This window comes from Rhincodon typus, chromosome 3 (assembly GCF_021869965.1).
Source record: "Rhincodon typus isolate 14 chromosome 3, sRhiTyp1.1, whole genome shotgun sequence".
NCBI lineage: Eukaryota > Metazoa > Chordata > Chondrichthyes > Orectolobiformes > Rhincodontidae > Rhincodon > Rhincodon typus.
In genome coordinates this window covers 93,172,401-93,193,643 of record NC_063334.1, presented here as the reverse complement: position 1 = coordinate 93,193,643, position 21,243 = coordinate 93,172,401, and the positions used below count along the sequence as shown (strand labels likewise).

Here is a 21,243-nt window from a genome sequence, read left to right as displayed (position 1 = left end):
CCTGTTCCTCTGATGCTGCTTGGCCTGCTGTGTTCATCCAGCTCTACACCTTGTTATCTCAGATTCTCCAGCATCTGCAGTTCCTACTATCTCTAAAAAAAAATTAGTATCTTGGATCAATGTTAAATAATGACTACTGCAGAGGAATTATTTAGAGTCTGTAATAAAATGTCAGCCTAAACCCTTCATTAAATTACAGCCATTGTAATTATATCCTGTCATCTGCTGTTCTTCCCAATGATAATAAACACCACTCATTTCCCTATTACTACAATTTCTCCTTCAGATGAGTAACCTTGTTGCTTCTCAAATCATGATGCATGCTGATGTCAGTTCACGCACGGTTTCCATTGAGAAATGGGTAGCAGTGGGAGACGTTTGCCGATGTCTGCACAACTACAATGGAGTCCTTGAGATCACATCAGCCCTGAACAGGAGTGCTATCTATAGACTGAAGAAAACCTGGGCAAAGGTTTCCAAACAGGTAATGAATGTCAATCGTGAGAGTTCCTGTGCAAGATCCTAATACGTTACTTGTGATTTTATTGTCAAAATGCTTCCCGTTCTGTTCAAACAAAGGGAAACTAAAATAAGCATTTGAAAATTAAATTCTAGATGCCTTACTAATTCCATACTGCTTCTTTTCCTCAAATATACTTTAGCAAGAAAACACATTGTTAAAGGGTTTAAAAAAAAGGCTACATTTGGGGAAAAAGACATGAAAGCATATACACCACGAGTTTCTGGGTTTTTTTCCATATTAGATGAATGGATCCAATTGAATTTATCCAATTAACACAGCTCAAGTCATAGGGTACCCTTTAAAATCCTAATCCATTTTAGGAATCCACAAAATGACATAATTCTACTGGCACTTTGGTGAGAGATATAGTAAAGGGAGGGACTGTAAACTGTTGGGAGACTACAATAGAGCAGAAGCCTGATGTCTTCCTATTGCCAGACAAGTTTCTCAGTGCTGGCAGCATGAGGGAATTCAGAGCCTTTGAGGGTTACAGTTGTTAATGCACACTCCAGGTTTGACTCTAGCTTTTCCTGCCATAAGGAGTGGAGTTAAGCCAGTCAGATTTGCAATAAGGGATGAGTGAATGTTGTCGAGGAAGGCACAAAGGCCAAAAAGGTCGGCTCATTGCCACAGAGGTGCTTTTCAGATCAAAGTTTTGCAGCGACTTTGTTTCAGTCTTATGCCACAGTGTCCCTGAAGACAATATCTCTATGGTAGTGGTAGTAAAGCTGTTCAGAATGCTGGAGGTTTTATTGGCCACCAAGATTACCAGTGTCTTGAGGGAGTTAAGGTGACTGGGGCATTTATTATTTACACCTTAAAATCATCCCTGGGATCATTTGAAAATATCTGTCTGCTTTCTCAGTCAGTAGCCTATCAAACCAATGATATGTACCAGGAAACAGGGCTATCATACCAATTAGACCAGCCAGCTTGGGAGGGTGATGGGATTCAAGGCCATCGTTTCATTCTCTTGGAGAGGAGTGGTTGAGGTGGGGACCCCATAACAAGGTGTAAGTGGAGGAGTTCAGGCCATAAAACTAACATAGGAAAGAGTGAGAGTTCAAAGGATTTTGCAGCCATAACATCAATAGATGAATGAACGATTGATTCAGATAGAGCAGCATCTAACTCTAACAGGAATCTGTGCTCTTCTCAACCACCCCAAAACCAATATTCCAAAAGATTAATGAAAGTGACGTTAACACAAAGCAAAAAGCTGTTTGATAGAATCATAAAATCATACAGTACAGAAAAGGCCCTCCAGCCCATCAAGTCTGCAATGACAGAAACTTCTCTGAATCTACACTGGTACTACTTTCCAGCACTTGGCCTATTGACTTGAATATTATGACACTTCAAATGCTCATCCAAGTGCTGTTTAAAAGTTGTGAGGTTTCTCACCTTAACTATCCTCTCAGACAGTGCATTCCAGATTCCCACCATCCTCTGAGTGAAACCAAAGTCCTCAAATCCACTATAAATCTCCTGTCTTTTTCCTTAAAATGTACAAAATAATGCTTCCTTTTTATAGAGCCTTCAGCTAAAGGTATTAGTTGCTTTCTATCCAATATGTTCATGCACCTCATAATCTTATACAGTTCAATCCGGTCCCCTCTCAGTATTGTATGCTTAGAAGTAAACAGCCTGAGGTTATCCAGCCTCTCTTGATAGCTAAACTGCTCTATCCCAGGCAATATCCTGGTAAACCTTCTCTGTAACCCTTTCAGTGTAATTACATATGTACTATAGCGCTGTGACCAGATCTGCACGCAGGTGTGACTTAGCCAAGGTTTTGTATAGATCCAACACAATCTCCCTGCTCTTATAATCCATGCCATGACTGACAAAGGCAAGTGTCCAGTAAACCGCATGAACCAACCTATAACCTGTCCTGTGTGGATATGTTGTTTCTCTCCACTTTAAAGCTGCATTAAAGAAAGCTATGGATTCTAGGTTCCTTTTTAAAGAAAAAATCTTAAATAGTTTTCTCCTTGGCTAAAATTGAAGGTAAGAGCATTTTAACTGAAAGAATGGATGTGGAGCTCAGTCCCATATATTACACAGTCTGCAGTAAGTGGCAATTCTTAGATTCTCCTGGAACGGGTTTGACTGGCTTGAGCATTAGATTTTGGAACTTGAACATCAGCTGTAAGCATGGCACTGTGAGCCTGAGGCTGATGTGGAGAACAAGCTTTTAGAGATGGTCAACCTGCAGCTTTAGGCACGGGATTGGTGACCATCAGTCAGAAGAAGCGAGGCAGCAGGCAGTCAGGAAAGCCCTAGAGTGTACCAGGAAACAGGGCTATCATACCAATTAGACCAGCCAGCTTGGTCAAGAACAGCTTTTGTATGTTAAAAAATGTAGAGATGGATGGTTCCTGTGGGACTGAAGGCGGAGTTCATTTACAAGGGGGGAGGGGAGGAGAAAGAGCAGAAGAGCAGTAGTGGTAGGAGAGTGAATAGAGAGCGGTAAAGACAGGATAGTATGTCACGAATGTCACTGAACGATGGCAGGGCACCTGGAAGGGGAAGAATGAACAGTCAGAGTCTACGGTTCTCAGTGGGACCAACAACATAAGCAGATTGAGGGATGAAGTCCTGCAATGAGAATTTAGGAAGCAGGTCAAAAAGCAGGACGTCAAAGTTTGTAATCTCTGGGTTACTCACAGTGAGTGAGCATAGGAATAGGCAGATGGAGCAGCTGAACATATGGCTAGAGAGTTGGTGTAGGAGGGAGGGCTTTAGATTCCTGGATCACTGGGTCTGTACAAGTCCGACAGCTTGCACCTGAATGGCAATGGGACCATGTTCCTTTTGGGGGTTTTCCTATTAATGATAGTTTGAACTAATTTTGCTGGGAATGGGTTACAGAGTGGAGGTAGAGTAGCAGATGATGCACAGCAAAGTATAGATGAGAAACCAAATCAGTCTGGAAGGTGGACCATTTATAGTTAAAGGTTGGCAAAGTTGGATGACATCTGTTTTAATGCAAGGAGCCTTGCAAGTAAGGCAGATGAGTTGAAGGTGCTGATTAATATATGGGAATATTATATCATTGTTATCACATAGACCTTGTTGATAGAAAGGCAGGAGTGGCAGTTGGATATTCAGGCAAGATGGGAGATGGTATAAAAGAGGAGATGGTGTTCCAATATCAATCAAGGAGTTAGTTATTGCATTAAAAAGGGATAATATCTTGCAAGGTTTGTCAAATGAGGCCATATGTGTAGAATTTAAAAATGTAAAGGGAACAGTTGTTTTGCTGGGAGTGTACTGTAGATAGTCAAACAGTCAGAGAGAGATGGAAAGTCAGGTATGTAGGCAAATCTGAGAGAAGTGTAAAAGTAATAAGGTAATAACAAGGGATTTCAACTTCCCCAATATTAACTGGGATAGACAAATTGTAAATTGGTTAGGGGAGCAGAATTCTTAAAATGTGTCCAGTGGAACTTTTTAAGCCAACATGTGGAAAGCCCTACAAGAGAGCGGGCGGTACCGGACCTAATTATAGGGAACAAAGCTGGGTGGGTGGTAGAAGTGTCAGTGGGGCAACATTTTGGTAATAGTGATGGTAATACAGCAAGATTTAAGGTAGTTATAGAAAAAGTAAAAGAACAATTGCAAGCAAAAGTTCTGAATTGGCAGGAGGTGGATTTTAATATTTTAATAATACTGGATGTTGCCAAAGTGGACTGAAAGCAACTACTTGAGAAAAGTCCATATTAAAGCAGTGTGAATCAATTAAAAGGGTAATTGTGACAGTGCAGAATTAATGTGTTCCCATAAAGGTGAATGGTGGGATCAACAAGTCCAGAAAACATTGGATATCAAGGCATTGATTGGATAAGGAGCAAAAAGGGAGCTTATGACATATACTGAAGGCTCAAGAATGTTGAAGCTCCTAGAGGAATATAGAAAGTGCAGGAATTATTTAAAGGAATTAGAAAAGCAAAGTACAGTACAGTCATGATAAAACACTAATGAGTAAAATAAAAGAAAATACAAAGGCATTTTATCAGTACGTTAGGGGCAAAAGTAACTAGGAAAGAGCAGAAGCCCTTTAGGGGGCAAAGTAGCAATATGTGTGAGGAGATGGAAGGTGTGGTTTTAAATAAATACTTTGCACCTGTATTCACAATAGAGAAGGATGATGTAGGGATAGAAATCAGGAAGAGGTCTGCAATATTTTTGAAAAATTAGCATTGAGAAGGAGCAATTACTAGCAGTTTTAGCAGGCCCAAGTGAAATGTATCCCAGGCTGCTGTGAGAGAGAAAGAAGAAGATTGCAGAGGCTCTGACATTAATTTTCAAATGCTCTCTGGCCATATAGAAGGTGCCAAAGAATGAGAGAACAGTTAAGGTGATTTCATTATTTAAGAAATATGGTAGGGGTTAAACCTGAAAACTATAGGCCAGCGAATCTAACATCTGTGGTATGAAACTATTGGGGGAAAAAGTTCTGAGGGACAGAATTAATCTCCATTTGGAGAGGCAAGGAATAATCAAGAATATCAGCATGGCTTTGTCAGGGTGAGGTCATGTCTAACAAATTTGTTTGCACTTTTTGAGGAGGTGACCAGGTGTATGGATGAGATTGGTGTAGCTGATGTAGTCTAATGAACTTCAATAAAGCTTTTGACAAGGTCTTGCATGGCAGACTGGCTGAGAAGGTAAAAATCCATGGAATCCAGGGCAATTTGGTAAATTGGATCCAAAATTAGTGAAGACAAATGTAAGTCTCATTCCATCAGGACTAGACAGGGAAAATGCAGGAGCAATGTTCTAGGGAGTCCAGAACCAGGGTTGTGGTTTAAGGGTACAGAGTAAGCCATTTAGGACTGGGATGAGGAGAAATTTCTTCACCCAGAGAATGGAAAGCCTGTGGAATTTTCTGTCACAGAAAGCGGTTGAGGTGAAAACATTGAATGCTTTCAAGAAGGAGATAGATATGTTTCTTATGAACTGCACATCAGCTCCAGTTTTTCTGCACTCCTTGGTATTCCCCTGAACCCACAAGAACACAAAAATTAGGAGCAGAAGAAGATCGTTGAATCCTCAAGCTGCTCCCCTTTTTGATGAGTCCAAGATGGATCTGACTGTGGCCTCAACACTATTTTCCTGCTTGCCCCTTGTAACGCTGATTCTCATGTCCTTTAAAATTGATATCTTTCAGCCTTAACTTAGTCCACAATGTACACAGTGTCATGCGTCTCTCATAGGTCCATGGCAGTCCTCATTCAATGCCAACATCCTTGACAAGAATTGGGCCTTTGGGAAGTCTGCTGCAAGTAGCCATTCTGTCTTGATTATGCAACGATCACCCCTGATTGATCATGAATCTCCTGTATGAGCCTATTCTGCTTCTCTCTGGGGATGTTGATGTCAGGTTATATATGAACTTGCCACGCCGGCTTCCACTTCTGATCTGCAAGAATGCAGTTTGCTATTTTGAACTCACTATAGCTACTCACCTTGAAAGAATGTACCAGGTCAATTTAATGTTACAGCAATGCACTCATGATTATGTAACCACCAAATGGCTGCTGACTTCCTTGACCCACCTCCAGCTGTGCCTTCTTCATGAGGCTTGCTGACTACCACCTCTCATCCATTGGGATCAGCACCTTCCTCTGTTACCTCAGGGTCTGCAGAAGCACCTCTAGGGAGCCTTCAGTAGACCATGGTGTTGTCTTTCCTCTGACTCCAGCCATTCTTGGTCAGCATTGGATCTCTGTGGATGACCTGTAGAAAGGTACTTTCCCATTCAATATGGCGCCTGCCTTTGAACTGCCGACCCTTCCTCCATCTGCCACCCATTATTGGTCAGCAACCCCAGATGTTAAATGACTGCATCCAGCAAAGTCCTTGTGGATGTCAGATCACCTGACCTTGAAACCATGTGACCTGCATTGAGCCCAGTGTTGAGATTTCCTGTCTTTTGGTAAACTCAGCCCAGAGCCCCTACAGGGTTTTCCCACCAATGGGCCCAGTCATCTCCATGACAGAATTTCTTCAGTTTACTCCTCGCAAGCAAAACCCCAACATATTTCTTCTGCTTATCTAACCTGCAAAATTTACTGATACAGCTGATTAAATTTAGAATATTCAGAAAAATTCCAAGTCTCCATTAAAGATGATCTGATAATGAATGTCATTGCCTGATCGGAAATACTTAGGAATTTCCCCCAGTTAAGTTACAATGTAAATCATGTTAGCAGTTAGGATAATTTGTGGGCCTCTGTACTCCTTGGGCTAAGGAAGATGAAAAGCCATCACATGATTTTCTGTTGATCTGTCTTGCAATTCCCTGTTAAAGGTCCGAATATTATCTTTCCAATCTACTGAAAACAGAATTAGATTTTAAGATTGGTGCTTTAATCTATGCACATTGTAATATATTTTCATATCATGAAGTATTTATAGTCTGTGATCTTGATTAATTAGTTGGTAACATTTTAAAATTGTGATCATTAAAAAAATGTGATATTATTTGTTTTAGACCAAAGCTCAAATGGACAAGCTCCAGAAAATCGTCTCGTCAGAAGGAAGATTTAAAAATCTAAGAGAAACACTGAAAAAGTTAGTTTTATTTTTGAGGTGCTTGGTTGTGTATAATAAATATTAACAAATCTCCTTGCTTACTCTTCAATGGGAATGGACCTTTGATGCATTTGTTATGTTTCATCTCAAACCAACTAAGCACATAGAATCTATTAAGCTTTCTTTAATAAAACAATTTTCCTCACAGACTGAAACCTAGTGATTAGCTGTGGCAACATTCCCAACAATAAGAGCACAGAATGTATTATATTTGTCAACTGCAAAAGTAATTGATATGTGAACTGATTTGAAATGTTCTGAAAGGTTAATCAAGTATTATGTGAACATGAGACCTTTTTGTTTCTTTTCGGATACAAATGATGCACTATCAGGTTGTGCAATTTCTGGTAAGGTGAGCTCTATAAATGGACACATTGTGGCATAGTGTGTCTCAGAGCAAACTCACATTGTCTATATTCAAGAACTTGCCACACACCGGATCATATGCAGGTGGTAATTTAATTTAGATGGGTTCTAAGACCCTGTTTGAATTGAGCCATGTCACATTGATCATTCTCCACGCCCTGCCTGCACCATAAAGTCTTAATATGTTCTGATGAAAGATCATGAGCTGAATCATTAGCTCTGAACTAGATTTGGTCCCAGCCAGTTGGCAAGCCCAGAAAAAGTGAGGGAATCTGGTGTAGAGAGGATGTGGCCATCTAGACCGGATCCAGTGGGTGGCAAGTTCCTCAATATTGCCACTATGAGCTCGCTGCCAGAACAGGTGAGAGGGGCAACCGTGAGATCGTGAATCCCACATCATCTGGTCTCCCTCCAGGATAAATCACCACATTGAAAGGGCAGAAAGGCCTTTTTTAAGAGCTGATATCCCCCACGTGGGCCTTTTGAGGGAGGACTGTAATTAAATTGGCCAACTGTGTGAATGTTGTAAGAGAACACCTTTGAGGGTACACAGAGGAGAATTCTCTATCTTTGTAAGAGTTTGCTGGGTACTGAGCTTGGAGATGCCACTGTTGACCCAATACTTTGCTGCAGGGATCAGTGAGAGTTTGGTGTGTGATCTCCTCCAGGACATTCAGAAACACAGATTCTGTTTCCAGCTGATGGTTGTCAAAGACCATCATTGATGACCAAGACATGGAGGTCACCATGGAGATGAATGGCCAGTGGTTCTATCTGAAATACTGGGCTCAGTGCCAATAAAAGAGGAATGACCTCCTCTGCACTACAAGGGTGGGTTTTGTATTACGGCAATGCCCACTCACTGCACTGTTTGAGCTCCTGTGACCATCCTGTTTAAGGGTAGGAATCTACAAGACCTGCTTGGTCTAGAATGTAGAGAGAAAACCACTTCCTTGCTTAATTAGAATAGTCTTTTGTAGTTAACAAGATATAATTTATGATGTGTTAGCAACTAGGTACAGCTAACATTGATATGCTAGACACTGTTGGAGAATTTGAGGAAGTCCAGATGTTAGATCTCACTCCTTCGAGATCCTAAGCTGCCCTCATGTTCATATCTCCTCTACAGAGTGGGTGATGCTTATTGACCTTTTCCAACTATCACGCCAAATTTGGGTGCTGTCCCGTCAAAGTGAATAAAGTGTGAGTGGGAAAAGTAGGGGCAGTGAATGGTTAATATCTGTGGGGTAAAGGGTTAACTGCACCTTTACCCTAAAAATAGTTACCAGTCATGTGCATAAGGAGCTGGTTCATAGTGACTTTGGACCACATGGACCTGGCAGTTGAGTCTGTAGGGTTCCAGAACCTCTTACTGTTCCTTGTATGTTATTATGTTCAATAAAGCTGTTAATTTTCACTCACCTGAGTGCCGACCTGATCTTACGGCAATGCCTAGGAACATTGTTGAAGTGTAAAGTGTTCCTTATGCTAGTTTTCATAGTTGCTCAGGCTGCACATGTTGGTGCTTCCTCTGTTTGTGCATCTTCCTCTTTGCTCTACCCAGATTTCCTGAGAGGCTGAGGATTGGAAGACAACCTGAAGCCTCACGGGAGTGAGGCAGGTAGGGCATTCTCCCCAGCATCTCTGGAAACCTCTCCCCTAAATCTTGGAGGATAAAGGGCCTACCATGCCAGAAAAAGAGCAAAGAGCAAGGAGTGGAGTGTTGGAGTTTCCTCTGCCTGTAGAGGCAGAGCTGGGATTCCTGGAAATGGCAGTCCAACAGTGTGGTCAGTCCATATCTGATGCTAAGTTTAATCGGCAGGTGTGGACAGTAAGGAGGAATGGATTTGTACTTAACCCATAATCTCTAGATGCCATGGCAATCTGCTGCACCCATGACTTCTAGCCGTCAATATTACCACCGCTCCAGCAGTTGTTTTTATGTTTCATTTGTGGGTTTGACTGCTGTAGTTAGTTGTGACCAGCCCCACATGTTCCACCTTAAGCCTCCTCAGCAGAACACAGTCCACATGTGTTTGAGGACACAGCATCATACTTGTCCATCTGCAACCAGCCTCATCATGGATACACTCAATCCATGAGTGTGGTCAGTGCCTTAAACCCTCTGACAGTGAGCCAGGCTCCTCCAGAGGCAGTGGTGACAGAGGAAAGAGAGGCCTGGTCTGGAAGCTAAGTGCTGCTGGGGCACACGTGGCACAGTCATTACAGAGCAAGCAGGAGAGAGCATCGATGAATGTTTAGGGGACACCTCACCACAATACATCTGGGTTTCTCACACAGTGAAATACAGATCTGGTTTTATAGCAGAGCATTTAGAAAGCAATGGCAGGATTAGACACAGTCAGCATGGATTTATGAAGGGGAAATCATGCTTGACAAATCTGTTGGAATTCGATGAAGATGTAACTAGTAGAGTTGACAAGGGGGAGCCTGTTGATGTAGTATATTTGGACTTTCGGAAAACATTTGACAAAATCTCACATAAGAAATTAATGTGCAAGATTAAAGCGCATGGGTTTGGGGTAAGTGTATTGAGATGGATAAGAAATTCATTAGCAGAAAGGAAACAAAGAGTAGGAATTAATGGGTCCTTTTCAAATTGGCAGGCAGTAACTAGTGGGGTGTCACAAGGTTTGGTGCTGGGACCCCAGCTACTCACAATATATATTAATGATTTGGATGAGGGAACAAAATGTATCATCTCCAAGTTTGCAGATGATACCAAGTTGGGTGGGAGGGTGAACTGTGACGAGGATGCAGAGATCCTTCAGTATGATCTCGACAGGTTTGGTGAGTGGGCAAATCAATGGCAGATGCAGTATAATTTGCATAACTGTGAGGTTATTCGCTTCAGAAGCAAAAACAAGAAGGCAGATTACTATCTGAATGGCTGTAAATTGGGAGAGGGGAGTGTGCAGTGGGACCTGGCTGTTGCTGAAGGTAAGCATGCAGGCGCAGCAGGCAGTAAAGAAGGCAAATGGTATAAAAACAAAGTTGCTGGAAAAGCTCAGCAGGTCTGGCAGCATCTGTGAAGGAGAAAACAGAGTTAACGTTTCGGGTCCGGTGACCCTTCCTCAGAACTAATGGTAGCTGGGAAAACGTCAGTTTATATGCAGAAAATAGGGAGGTGGGTGGGATAGGGAGTAAACAATAGGATAGAGCCCAAAGAGAGAGAAAGACAGTTGGACAGACAAAGGAGTTGCTAACGATCAGGCTGGGAGGATGAACAGTTGTTAATGGGGACTGTTAGTGACTAACAACAGGGGGTGTGTAGTGGCAGGCTATGTGATAACAAGGCCTGGTGTGTGGGGTGGGGGGTGGGACAGGGGAGAGTTTAGGCCCTAAAATTATTGAACTCAATATTGAGTCCAGAGGGCTGTGGGGTCCCCAAGCGGAAAATGAGGTGTTGTTCCTCCAGCTTGCGTTGGGCTTCACTGGAACACTGCAGCAAGCCAGAGACAGAGATGTTGGCCAGGGAACAGGATGGTGCGTTGAAGTGGCAGGCAACGGGTAGTTCAGGGTCTTTTTCGCGAGTAGGTCGTAGATGTTCTACAAAGCGGTCACCAAGTCTACGCTTCGTTCCCCCAATGTAGAGGAGACCACATTGTGAGTAGCGAATGTAGTAGACTAGATTCTGGGAAGTGCAGGTGAAGTGTTGCTTCACCTGGAAGGTATGTTTGGGCCCTTGGATACTGGGGAGGGAGGAGGTAAATTGGCAGGTGTTGCACCTTCACCGGTTACAGGGGAAGGTGCCGTAGGGCTGTGGGGAGGTGTTAGGAGTGAAGGAAGTGTGGACCAGGGTGTCCCGGAGGGAATGGTCCCTGCAGAAGGGGACAAGGGAGGGGAGGAGAATATGTGTCTGGTGGTGGCATCTTGTTGGAGGTGGCGGAAATGGCGTCTGATGATGTTCTGGATGTGGATGCTGGTGGGATGGTAGGTAAGGATAAGGGAAACCCTGTCACTGTTGCGGGAGGGAAGAGAAGGGGTGAGGGTGGAAGTGCAGCAGATAGGTCGGACCTGGTTGAGGGCCCTGTCGACAACGGAGCTGGGGAAACCTCGGTTGAGGAAGAAGGTGGACATTTCAGAGGCTCCCTTGTTGAAGTTGGCCTCATCTGAACATATACGACAGAGATGGAGGAACTGAGAGAATGGGAAGGAGTCTTTACAGGAAGTGGGGTGTGAGGAATTTTAGTCCAGGTAGCTGTGGGAGTCAGTGGGTTTGTAATGGATATTAGTGGCCAGTCTATCCCCAGAAATGGAAACAGAAATGTTGAGGAAGGGAAGGGAGGAGTCAGAGATAGACCAGGTGAAAGTGAGGGCAGGGTGGAAATTGGAGGTGAAATTGATGAAGTTTTCCAATTCCAGACCAAATTTGAAACGTTAACTCTGTTTTCTCCTTCACAGATGCTGCCAGACCTGCTGAGCTTTTCCAGCAACTTTGTTTTTATTCCTGATTTACAGCATCCGCAGTTCTTTTGGATTTTATTACGGCAAATGGTATGTTGGCCTTCATTGTGAGAGGTTTCGAGTACAGGAGCAGGGATGTGTTGTTGCAGCTATGCAGGGCCTTGGTGAGGCCACACCAAGAATATTGTGTGCAGTTTTGGTCTCCTTTTCTGAGGAAGTATGCTCTTGCTCTCGAGAGAGTCCAGCAAAGGTTTAGCAGGTGAATTCTGGGGATGGGGGGGGTCTGACCTATGAGGAGAGATTGACTTTGGGATTGTTTTTGCTTGAGTTCATACGAATGCGGGGGAGGGGGGATCTCATAGAGACTTATAAAATTCTAACAGGACTGGACAGGGTAGATGCAGGGAGGATGTTCCTAATGGTGGGTGTATCCAGAACCAGGGGTCACGGTATGACGATTCGGGGTAGACGATTTAGGATGAAGATGAGGAGACATTTCTTCACCCAGAGAGTGGTGAGCCTGTGGAATTACCGCAGGAGGTAATTGATGCCAAAACATTGAATGTATTCGACAGGCAACTAGATATAGCACTTGGGGTGAATGGGATCAAAGATTATGGAGCGAAAGCAGGATTAGGTTATTGAGTTGGACGATCAGCCATGATCGTGAAGAATGGCGGAGCAGGCTCGAAGGGCCGAATGGCCTCCTCCTGCTCATATCCTTCTTTGTTGCTATGAAACCTACAAATTACCTAAAGCGATGGACAGGATAGATGCAAGTCAAATGTTTCCAGTGTTTGGGGAAGTCTAAAATCAAGGTGTACAGTTTTAAAAATAAGGAGAATGCCGCTTAGATCCAGGGTGAGGAGAAATTGATAGATCTCTGATTACCGGTGTTATGGGGATGAGGTGAGTTAAAAAGCATTGAAGCGTATGCTCAGCCATGATCGTATTGAATGGTGAGGCAGGCTTGAAGGGCTGAATGACCGATTTCTTTTCCTCTGTCTCCAGTGTCTTGGGTCAGTGATAGCATTGGCACCACAGTTAATTTCAACACCTTTTTTTAGGAAGGGGAGTAGCCAGGGAACCCTCAAAAGATCACTTTGCAGTAAACCCTGTTGAAAATGTTTTTGTGGATATCTTTGCAGGGAGCTGTGTGGGAAAAATAGCCTGATGATACTTATGTCTGGGTTCGTGCATGCAAGACGTCAACTTGAGTTCAGTAACTGCAAACCTCTGACAATGTGGAAAGCCTGAGTTAAGTACTTCAAGAGAAATGAGACAAATGTGACGTGGAGGCAGCTTTTGAGAGTCATCGATCAAAAACATGTAGCCCTTTCTAACATGGTTGTAAATGCAAAAAATTTTTGTGGGTTTAATGTTCTTCAAGATTTTATTTTGTTATCTTTAGTTGGCAAGCTGCTTCTCTGCAATTATTTTTAAAGCTAAATTGAAGTTGGGAATGTTGCAAACAGTTTGCTCAGGCACAATTATGTCTCATTATACTCCAGCCTGAATATTGGTTAGACATATGCCCTCATACAGACACTGGAAACATAATTTAAATATGTAATGCATCCTGAGAGCAGTCTGCTTGTTTGCCCATCTTATAAAAATGAGATTCTCTGTTTAATTAGATTAATCACATGACATTGATTATTGCATAAATTAAGATTGGCTATTAAATTTTAAACTTTTCCTTCTTGACAGTTGTAATCCACCATGTGTTCCATATCTTGGGATGTATTTGACTGATCTAGCATTTATAGAAGAGGGTACCCCGAATTTTACTGAAGAAGGTCTTGTAAACTTTTCCAAAATGAGAATGGTGAGCAGGCTCAATGATATTCCACACTGGTCATTTTGCTTTCGTTATGAGTAACAGTGTTCGAGGTGTATACAGGGCTTAAATTTGGCAACATAATTGCTGACAACTGTTGATCATAACGTTAGTAGTGATACATTTCTCCATCTATTTTATGAAATTGTTTTGTTCTTTAACTTCAGAAATTCCAGGTAATTTTCTTGACATTAACTCTGCCATTTTCCAAGTGTGGCAAAAGACGTCTGAGCCTTCTTCCCTTAAGGTCAGCGATTCATCTCAAACTCAACATAAGAAAACACAAACCAGAAGCCAGGAATAGGCTATTTAGTACCCCAAACCATTTTTAAAAATTCACTCATGGGATGTGGGCATTACTAGCTGCGAAAGGTGGTGATCAGCTGCCTCCTTAAGGGCATCTAGGGATAGACAATGAACGCTGACACAGTCAGTGGTGCACACCACATGTATAAAAGAAAATCATTTTCACTTATCCCTGATATAATTTGCCTCTTGCTTAACAAGAATCTGTCTCTGCCTTAAAAGTATTGAAGCATTCTGTTTCTGCCATCTTTTCAGGCTGAGTGTTACAAAGACTCATGACCTTCTGAGAGAATTTTTTTTGCCTCATCTCAGTTTTAAATGGGTGACGTTTCATTTGTAAACAGGGGACCCCTAGTTCTAAATTTTCCCCTAAGAGGTAACATTCTCTCCACATCCAAACTGGAAAGAACCCTCAGGAACTTATATGTTCCAATCAAGTCACCTCTCATTTTATCTCATAAGACAACTCACCCTTTCCAGGCATTAGTTTGGTAAATCTTCTCTGAATTGTCTCCAACACATTTACATCCTTCCTTAAATAACATGACCAGTGCTGTTCTCGGTAATCCAGATGTGGTCTCACCAGTATCCTGTATAACTGAGGCATTACTTCCCTGCTATTTTCTTCAGATCCCCTGATGATAAACAATAATGTCTAACTGTCCCATTTATTTGTTGTAACTGTATACTAACCATTTGTTATTTATGCATTAGGACACCCAGATCCCCCCACAACCTCAGAGCCCTGCAATTTCTCACAATTTTAAGCAAAAAAAGTTTCTTTTTTATTCTTCCTGCCAAAATGGGCAGTTTATATTTTTCCATATTATGCTTGCTTCATTTGTCACATCATAGTCTACTCTTTCTATCCACCCATATAGTTTTTTAGCCTCCTTACGTCCTATTCACTACCTTCTATCTTATCTTTCTTTGGGTTGTTGACAAATTTGATAACTATCTTCACTTAAGTAATTTATATGAATTGTAATGGTATTCCAACAGCAATCCCTGTGGCACACCCCTCATTACGTATCACCGTCTAAAAAAATACCCACTCTCTGCTCCCTGTCGGCTATCCAATCTTCTATCCATGCTAATATGCTATCGCCTACACTACAAGCTTTTATCATTGCAATAAATTTTGATGTGGAACCTTATCAAATACTTATGAAAATCTAAATGCAGTCCATCCACTGGTTCCCTTTATCTACAACATATGTTACTCCTCAAAGAACGACAATAGATTAGTACAACATGTTTTCCCTTTCACAAAACTGTTGTGGGACCTGTACACCACTCCCATAAGTGACTCCCTGCCTTTATCATTTCTACCCAATCAGTTTTCATACCTTGGCTTTGTGAACTTACATCATTCCTCACTATTGTGCTTATATCATCATTAACTAACAAGGCCTACAAAGCATTTACATAACCAGGGGGGTAGGCTGTTGGGACAATGTCAAGATAGGCTACCAAAACTTACAAAACTGCATGAGCTTTAACTGTCCTGACCTTAGAATGTTTTCCTCTTTTGAGGCAAAAGGGAAACCTCCTAAGTCCCAAATTGGCAGAGATTATTTTAATACTGTTAGGCTTCCAGGGGAGCCACAATAAAACAAAGAACTGCAGATGCTGGAAAACTGAAATAAGCTGAAATAAACACAAACAGAAACTGCTGAAGAAACTCAACAGGTCTGGCACCGTCTAAGATAAAACAGATTTAATGCCTCGAGTCTAGTGACCCTCCTTCAGTTGTGAATCGAAACGTTACATCTATTTTATCGTCAATGATGCTGCCAGACCTTCTGTGTTTCTCCAGCAATTTCTGTTTTTCTTTGCTTCAAATTGTTAAGGTTTGATACATAAGTTAGCCATCTGTTTCAATGATAAGAACCATTGAGATGTGTGTGTGAAAGAGAGACAATCCGCAGGGTAAATTCCTGCTACCAGAGGTCACTGCTTATAAAGCTGTGAAGTTTTTACTTAATAGTTGTGGGGGAAAAAAAAACAGAGGTTCTACTGAAGTGGTCTTTATTATCAGACATCTTTGGAAATAGTGCTACAAAAATAATCTGATCCTTTACAATCTCTCATACCATTGGAAGTTCTCTTTTTGTAATCATAGAAACATTTTGCTGTGGTCTACAGCAAACTTATTTGCATGTATTGATTTGTGAACTTAAGGCTGAAAAATATTCACTCTCTTTCTTTGTTGCTCTTGATTTTATAAAATTGGTGACCAATAATGGAATTATTTTAACTAGATATCGCATATTATCAGGGAGGTGCGACAGTTCCAACAAACACCATACAGAATAGATCATCAACCAAAGGTAATGTTGTGTTGAATTGTTTATTTTCAGTTCTATTATAAATTTTGTGGCCAAATGTATTCATTTGGATTTCAGATGATTCAATTACTAGCTTCAGAGATTATTTGGATTCAAAATTTACATTGGAATACAGGTTTGCAATGTTTAGACTGCATCAAATGTCAGACCCTGCATTTAACTTTATAAGTAATATTTGAAGTAACTTTGCATTGTCGTGCAGTTACAAGATATTGTTTGGGTTGCCAGTTTTGAGCAAGAATGCTGAAAATAATAGAGACTTCCTCAAGAAAAAGGACGATCAATTCAGACAGTACCTCACCCCATTTCATCCTGAAGTGACTGTCTGACTAATTGTACAGCAGTATCAATTTACATGCATAAATTGAGGCTGATTGAATTTGTGGTTATTCTATTGTAACCATTGGAGTACAGCTAGGGATCTTCCTACAGCAACAGACCGCATGCAAGACCCGATGGAAGGCGAAGTTGACTTGAGTGATTTGGTTGGTGTGCCTTGACAGTTTTCACTCTTCTACATTTGTATTTGGCAGGAAAACCTTAGATGTGTCTAATAATATGTTGTATTGTGCTGTACTTAACCAATTTCTTACAGAGGGGCATCAACCCACAATCTGAAAGTTTTGGTATCAGGTAATACTATTAATTATTGCCAAGAGCAAAAATACAATAAAGCCGTGGAATTGAAAAGTGCTAAAAGAAATAGGTATATGGTAAAATGAGTGACAGAAGAAGCATCAGTTTCCTCACACCTGACTAGCTCTTACGTGAAATACTGTGATTATATATTGTCCTGTATCCACAATAACCAGGTCCATTTTCTCAAGTACTAATTACCTCTAAATTGCTTGTTCAGTGAAATACAGTGCAGCTGCAACACCGTTGCTCTTTGAATTATAATTTTTGACATTTCCTTCCTTGCTGTTTTAGGTCATTCAATACTTACTTGACAAATCAATTATTATGGATGAAGATACATTGTATGAGCTGTCGTTAAAAATTGAACCCAGGCTCCCTGCATGAGAACCAGTAATTCTGTGGCTGCAAAGTTTCAGCAGCTTAGTATGACAACCCAGAGTGTACATGGCGTGCTGCATGGAGTGTGACTTATCTACCCAGGGTAAATGTGAGTTTTCCTAAAAGAAAGATGGAACCTTTCGGGAAGATCGCTTAACACGCATTGGAAGATGGAGAACTTCTGCTTGGGGTGAAAGATTAAGGTCATTCGTAACCAGAAAACTTGACACTATGAAAGAGCATAATTTCTGCAGATTGAAAAAAAAATTGAAGTTAAGTTAAAATGAGAGTCATTGTTTTTAAATTATTTTAAGAAGACACATTATAGTGTGCACACACACAAAAAAAATGGCAAGCATTGAGGTAACTGTTCACCTGGAAGTCTGGACATTCAATGTGATACAAACTGTTTCCTTCCTAGGAGCTGTTTTAATAGCAAGCAGTTTGACTGGCTGCTGGTAGGCATTTGCTATTCAGAGACCGGTGCTTGCTATAAGACATGAAAACTGAAGGACTTTCAAAACATCTGAGAGAAATTATACCTAAAGAACAACTTGAAAAATAGCAGTGTTGAGTTTCACGGAGAATAGCGTGAAAGATGGTGAAATGCCACCAGAGTTCTTAGTGGCTTCAAGAAATGAGCTCTTCAAACTTAAGTTGAAAAGTTCTAATGGCATGAGTTTTAAAAACATCTGCTTACTGTAACATTGCAGCTTTGTTGCACACATGAACCATTCATGAAATTACAAGTCGTACTAAAATAGTGATTTAGGGTATCACTGCTTGCCTATACTTTAACAGGCTTCAGTTCTGTATGTTGTAATGTAATCGGGAATGTTCAGTAGTAGCTTTCTAAATGGAATGTTGAATGTTGATGTTTAGTCACATCATGTTTATGTTGAGCTATGTATTATGTTGGGCTGCTTGTTTGTGCTTTCCTACTTCCAAAGTCTTAAAAACTCTCATGAAATCTAGAATCAAAGCTGCCACAGACACGGTGTGGGTCCATGTGAATAATAAACTACTGACAATTTTAATAATATTTCAAAACATGTTCTGGTAAACTATTATTCAATATTCATAAAAATGATTTTCCCAAGGATCTGAAAACTCATTCATCCTCAATGTTAAGGATTTTGATCAAGACCAACTTGTAAAATGCAACTTTCAATAGGCAACATTTTTTAAAAAATGAATTAATTCAACGCACGGTTGATGACAGTGTGCTGGATTTTACAGTTTCTGGTAGGTACAGGCCTGAAACAGGGAGTGTGCATTGTGTCTCTCTGGCCCCTCTCTTGTCAGCATGTTGAATCCAATGTCAACTAACCAAGTTGTGGCTGGCCAGTGGGAATGCTGGCTGTGTTGAAAAAGAGGGCACTATGCCTCATTGTTTATCAATTTGGAAAGAGGTTAAGCCAAGAAGTTAGTCAGACAAATCATGTGGGCTGTTCCCCCATCCCCTCTTGCTTATGTAAAACACATTCATCCGTTGCAGCCACCAGTTTAAAGGCACACCTTCTCCTCACACTTTGCATGATCAATATGCCAGACTATAACAACTTAAGAAACAAAGTCTGCTAATAGCCAAATGCTGTCACCTTCAAAAGTAGACTCTGCTGCTACATGCCCTTATGGCCCCCTTTTCATCCACCCGTGCACTGCCTCCTCTTACTTGGTGGTACTGCCTCGTATGTATTTACCATATGACTAGGGAAAAATACAGTGGGCAATAAAAGATTACAGTTGATCAGTTTATTAACAAACTCAACAGGTTGTTAACTGGTTATTTGAAAAGAGCAGTGTTCTTCAGGTTCTGGCACCAACTTGCCTTGCATGTTATTGGAGTCTGGCTGGATGACATTGGATTGCTGACCCAATGTCATCAAATGTCATCATATCAAATTTTCCATTTGTACATTTGGTGTGGTGGAGGTGGGGATTGTGAGCTGTCCAATTTCTGACAGTGAAATTCAGTCCATTGGCTTCTCTCCACAATCTTCACACATTAGCAATCCATGTTTTACTGAGACCTGTTGGGAAAGCATTTTACTAACAACTCTGCAGTTAAAGCTGGCTAGTATCAGAAATGGTTTCTGAAGAAAATATTTCACTATATCTAGCTGTAATAATTTTAATCTATGTCAAAGATCGTCAAGTCTAGACCAGCAGTTTTAGAGACGTGGTAAAGACCCACACTCTCAGACTGGAACTCTTACAAAAGACGACTAACAGTGGGTTAATGTATCATTCTGATTGTGCGATTACATGAGCATTTATATGACATTCTTTGTAATAACATGAAAGTTTAGATTACGGTGAGGTATTTTAAGATGAGATATTATGGAAAAGTGTCCTTCATACTTTATGAAAATATATTTTATAAGAGGGACAACACAACACTAGGGCTATTTATTTACCACTGATAATAAAGCAACTCTCAGGGAGTCAACTCTTTAATGTACTAAATTCAAATAGTTGCAGGTAATATTATTTTTAAATTCCTTTTTATTTAATTTCCTACACAATATACTTTATGCTAAATTAAATAACAATGGTTGTTTGATTTGAAAGTTTCAGTTCTGTGCTTGTATAATAGAACTATTTAATTACACAACTGCAAATATGCTGTCAATGTCATGGTAAGCAATATGTATTTGTAACAATTAACTGGCAAAGCAGTTAATTACTGCTGCACTATTGATTGAATATAAGGCACAAGTATATAACATAATGGTAAATGGGGTTTGGTTAGCTCAGTTGGCTGGGCAATTGGTTTGTGATGCCAACAGGGTGGGTTCAATTCCTGCACTGGTTGAGGATACCATAGAGGACTCTCCATCTCAACTTCTCCCTTTGCCTGAAGCGTGGTCACCCTCCGTTTAAACCACCACCATGTGTCTCTAACAAGGCAACAGCCCTGTGGTTTGGTAGGACTTACTTTTACTGGTAAATACAAGTTATTTAGGGAGATTTGTTTAACAATGAGCAGTGTGTAGGTGAGGGGTTTCAACTTGATGAAAATGTGAGGATGTTCATATAGTGATTGTAACTAAGTGAGCCAGGTGGACCTCATAGAATATGAGTTCCCTGATTGGAGCTGTTAATCTGGTCCAATTAGGGAGCCCTGGCTGACAGATAAGAACAAGAGTGACAGAGGCTGTGAGGGAGCTGAATCAGTGTCAAGGACTCTCCACATTTAAATAAAGGGTGACTTGATGATGGGATACCAGTCTTTGTGGAGTTATTTCAGTGCAGAAGCAACTTTGTTACACCTATTTCCTTATTGAACTCTGGTGTGATTATTTGCATATGTGTAAACCTCTCAAGAGAGGCTAATAGCAATTTGAATATTTCAATGACATTTTAACTGACATTTAAAATTATTTGTTAAACTTTCTAAAACATGCCTTTGAAGCCAAAGTGGTTACAGAATGGCAATACATGTGGCCCATTAAAAGACAAACATATGGCATCAATAAATGCCTAGTGTTCAAGCTGCATCCTTACCTCCCATTGTGACTGAGATTTATTGAGATTACTCGTGGCGAGTGGCTAACTTGTGCACTCTCCAGGAATTGAGACTTTAGATCAGAACGGGCAGCACAGTGGCTCAGTTGCACCTCAGATGAGGAACAAAGGTGACCATCATCAGCAGCAGCAGCAGTATCAGTCTGTTCTAGAGAGTCCTACAGGTGGGCAACAGAGCAGGGAACAATGCAGAGGAAAGCAGTAGAAAGGCACTGCTTGTATAACAGAGTATACAGTCAGATGCCCAGTTTCCTTGACCTTTCAGAAGACCAATGTTT

General features: G+C 41.1%; 1 protein-coding gene across 1 annotated transcript in view; it reads left to right on the top strand.

Moving 5' to 3' along the window:
* Positions 1-20,586, top strand: part of rasgrf2b (Ras protein-specific guanine nucleotide-releasing factor 2b) — a 218,505-nt gene extending 197,919 nt beyond the window's left edge. Inside the window, exons 22-26 of the mRNA XM_048595101.1 lie at positions 287-484; positions 7,026-7,105; positions 13,631-13,748; positions 16,331-16,399; positions 17,348-20,586. Coding sequence (XP_048451058.1) covers positions 287-484; positions 7,026-7,105; positions 13,631-13,748; positions 16,331-16,399; positions 17,348-17,440 — 558 coding nt within the window. The 3' untranslated portion in view covers positions 17,441-20,586. The remainder of the gene's footprint in view (positions 1-286; positions 485-7,025; positions 7,106-13,630; positions 13,749-16,330; positions 16,400-17,347) is intronic.
* Positions 20,587-21,243: the final 657 nt, after the last annotated feature.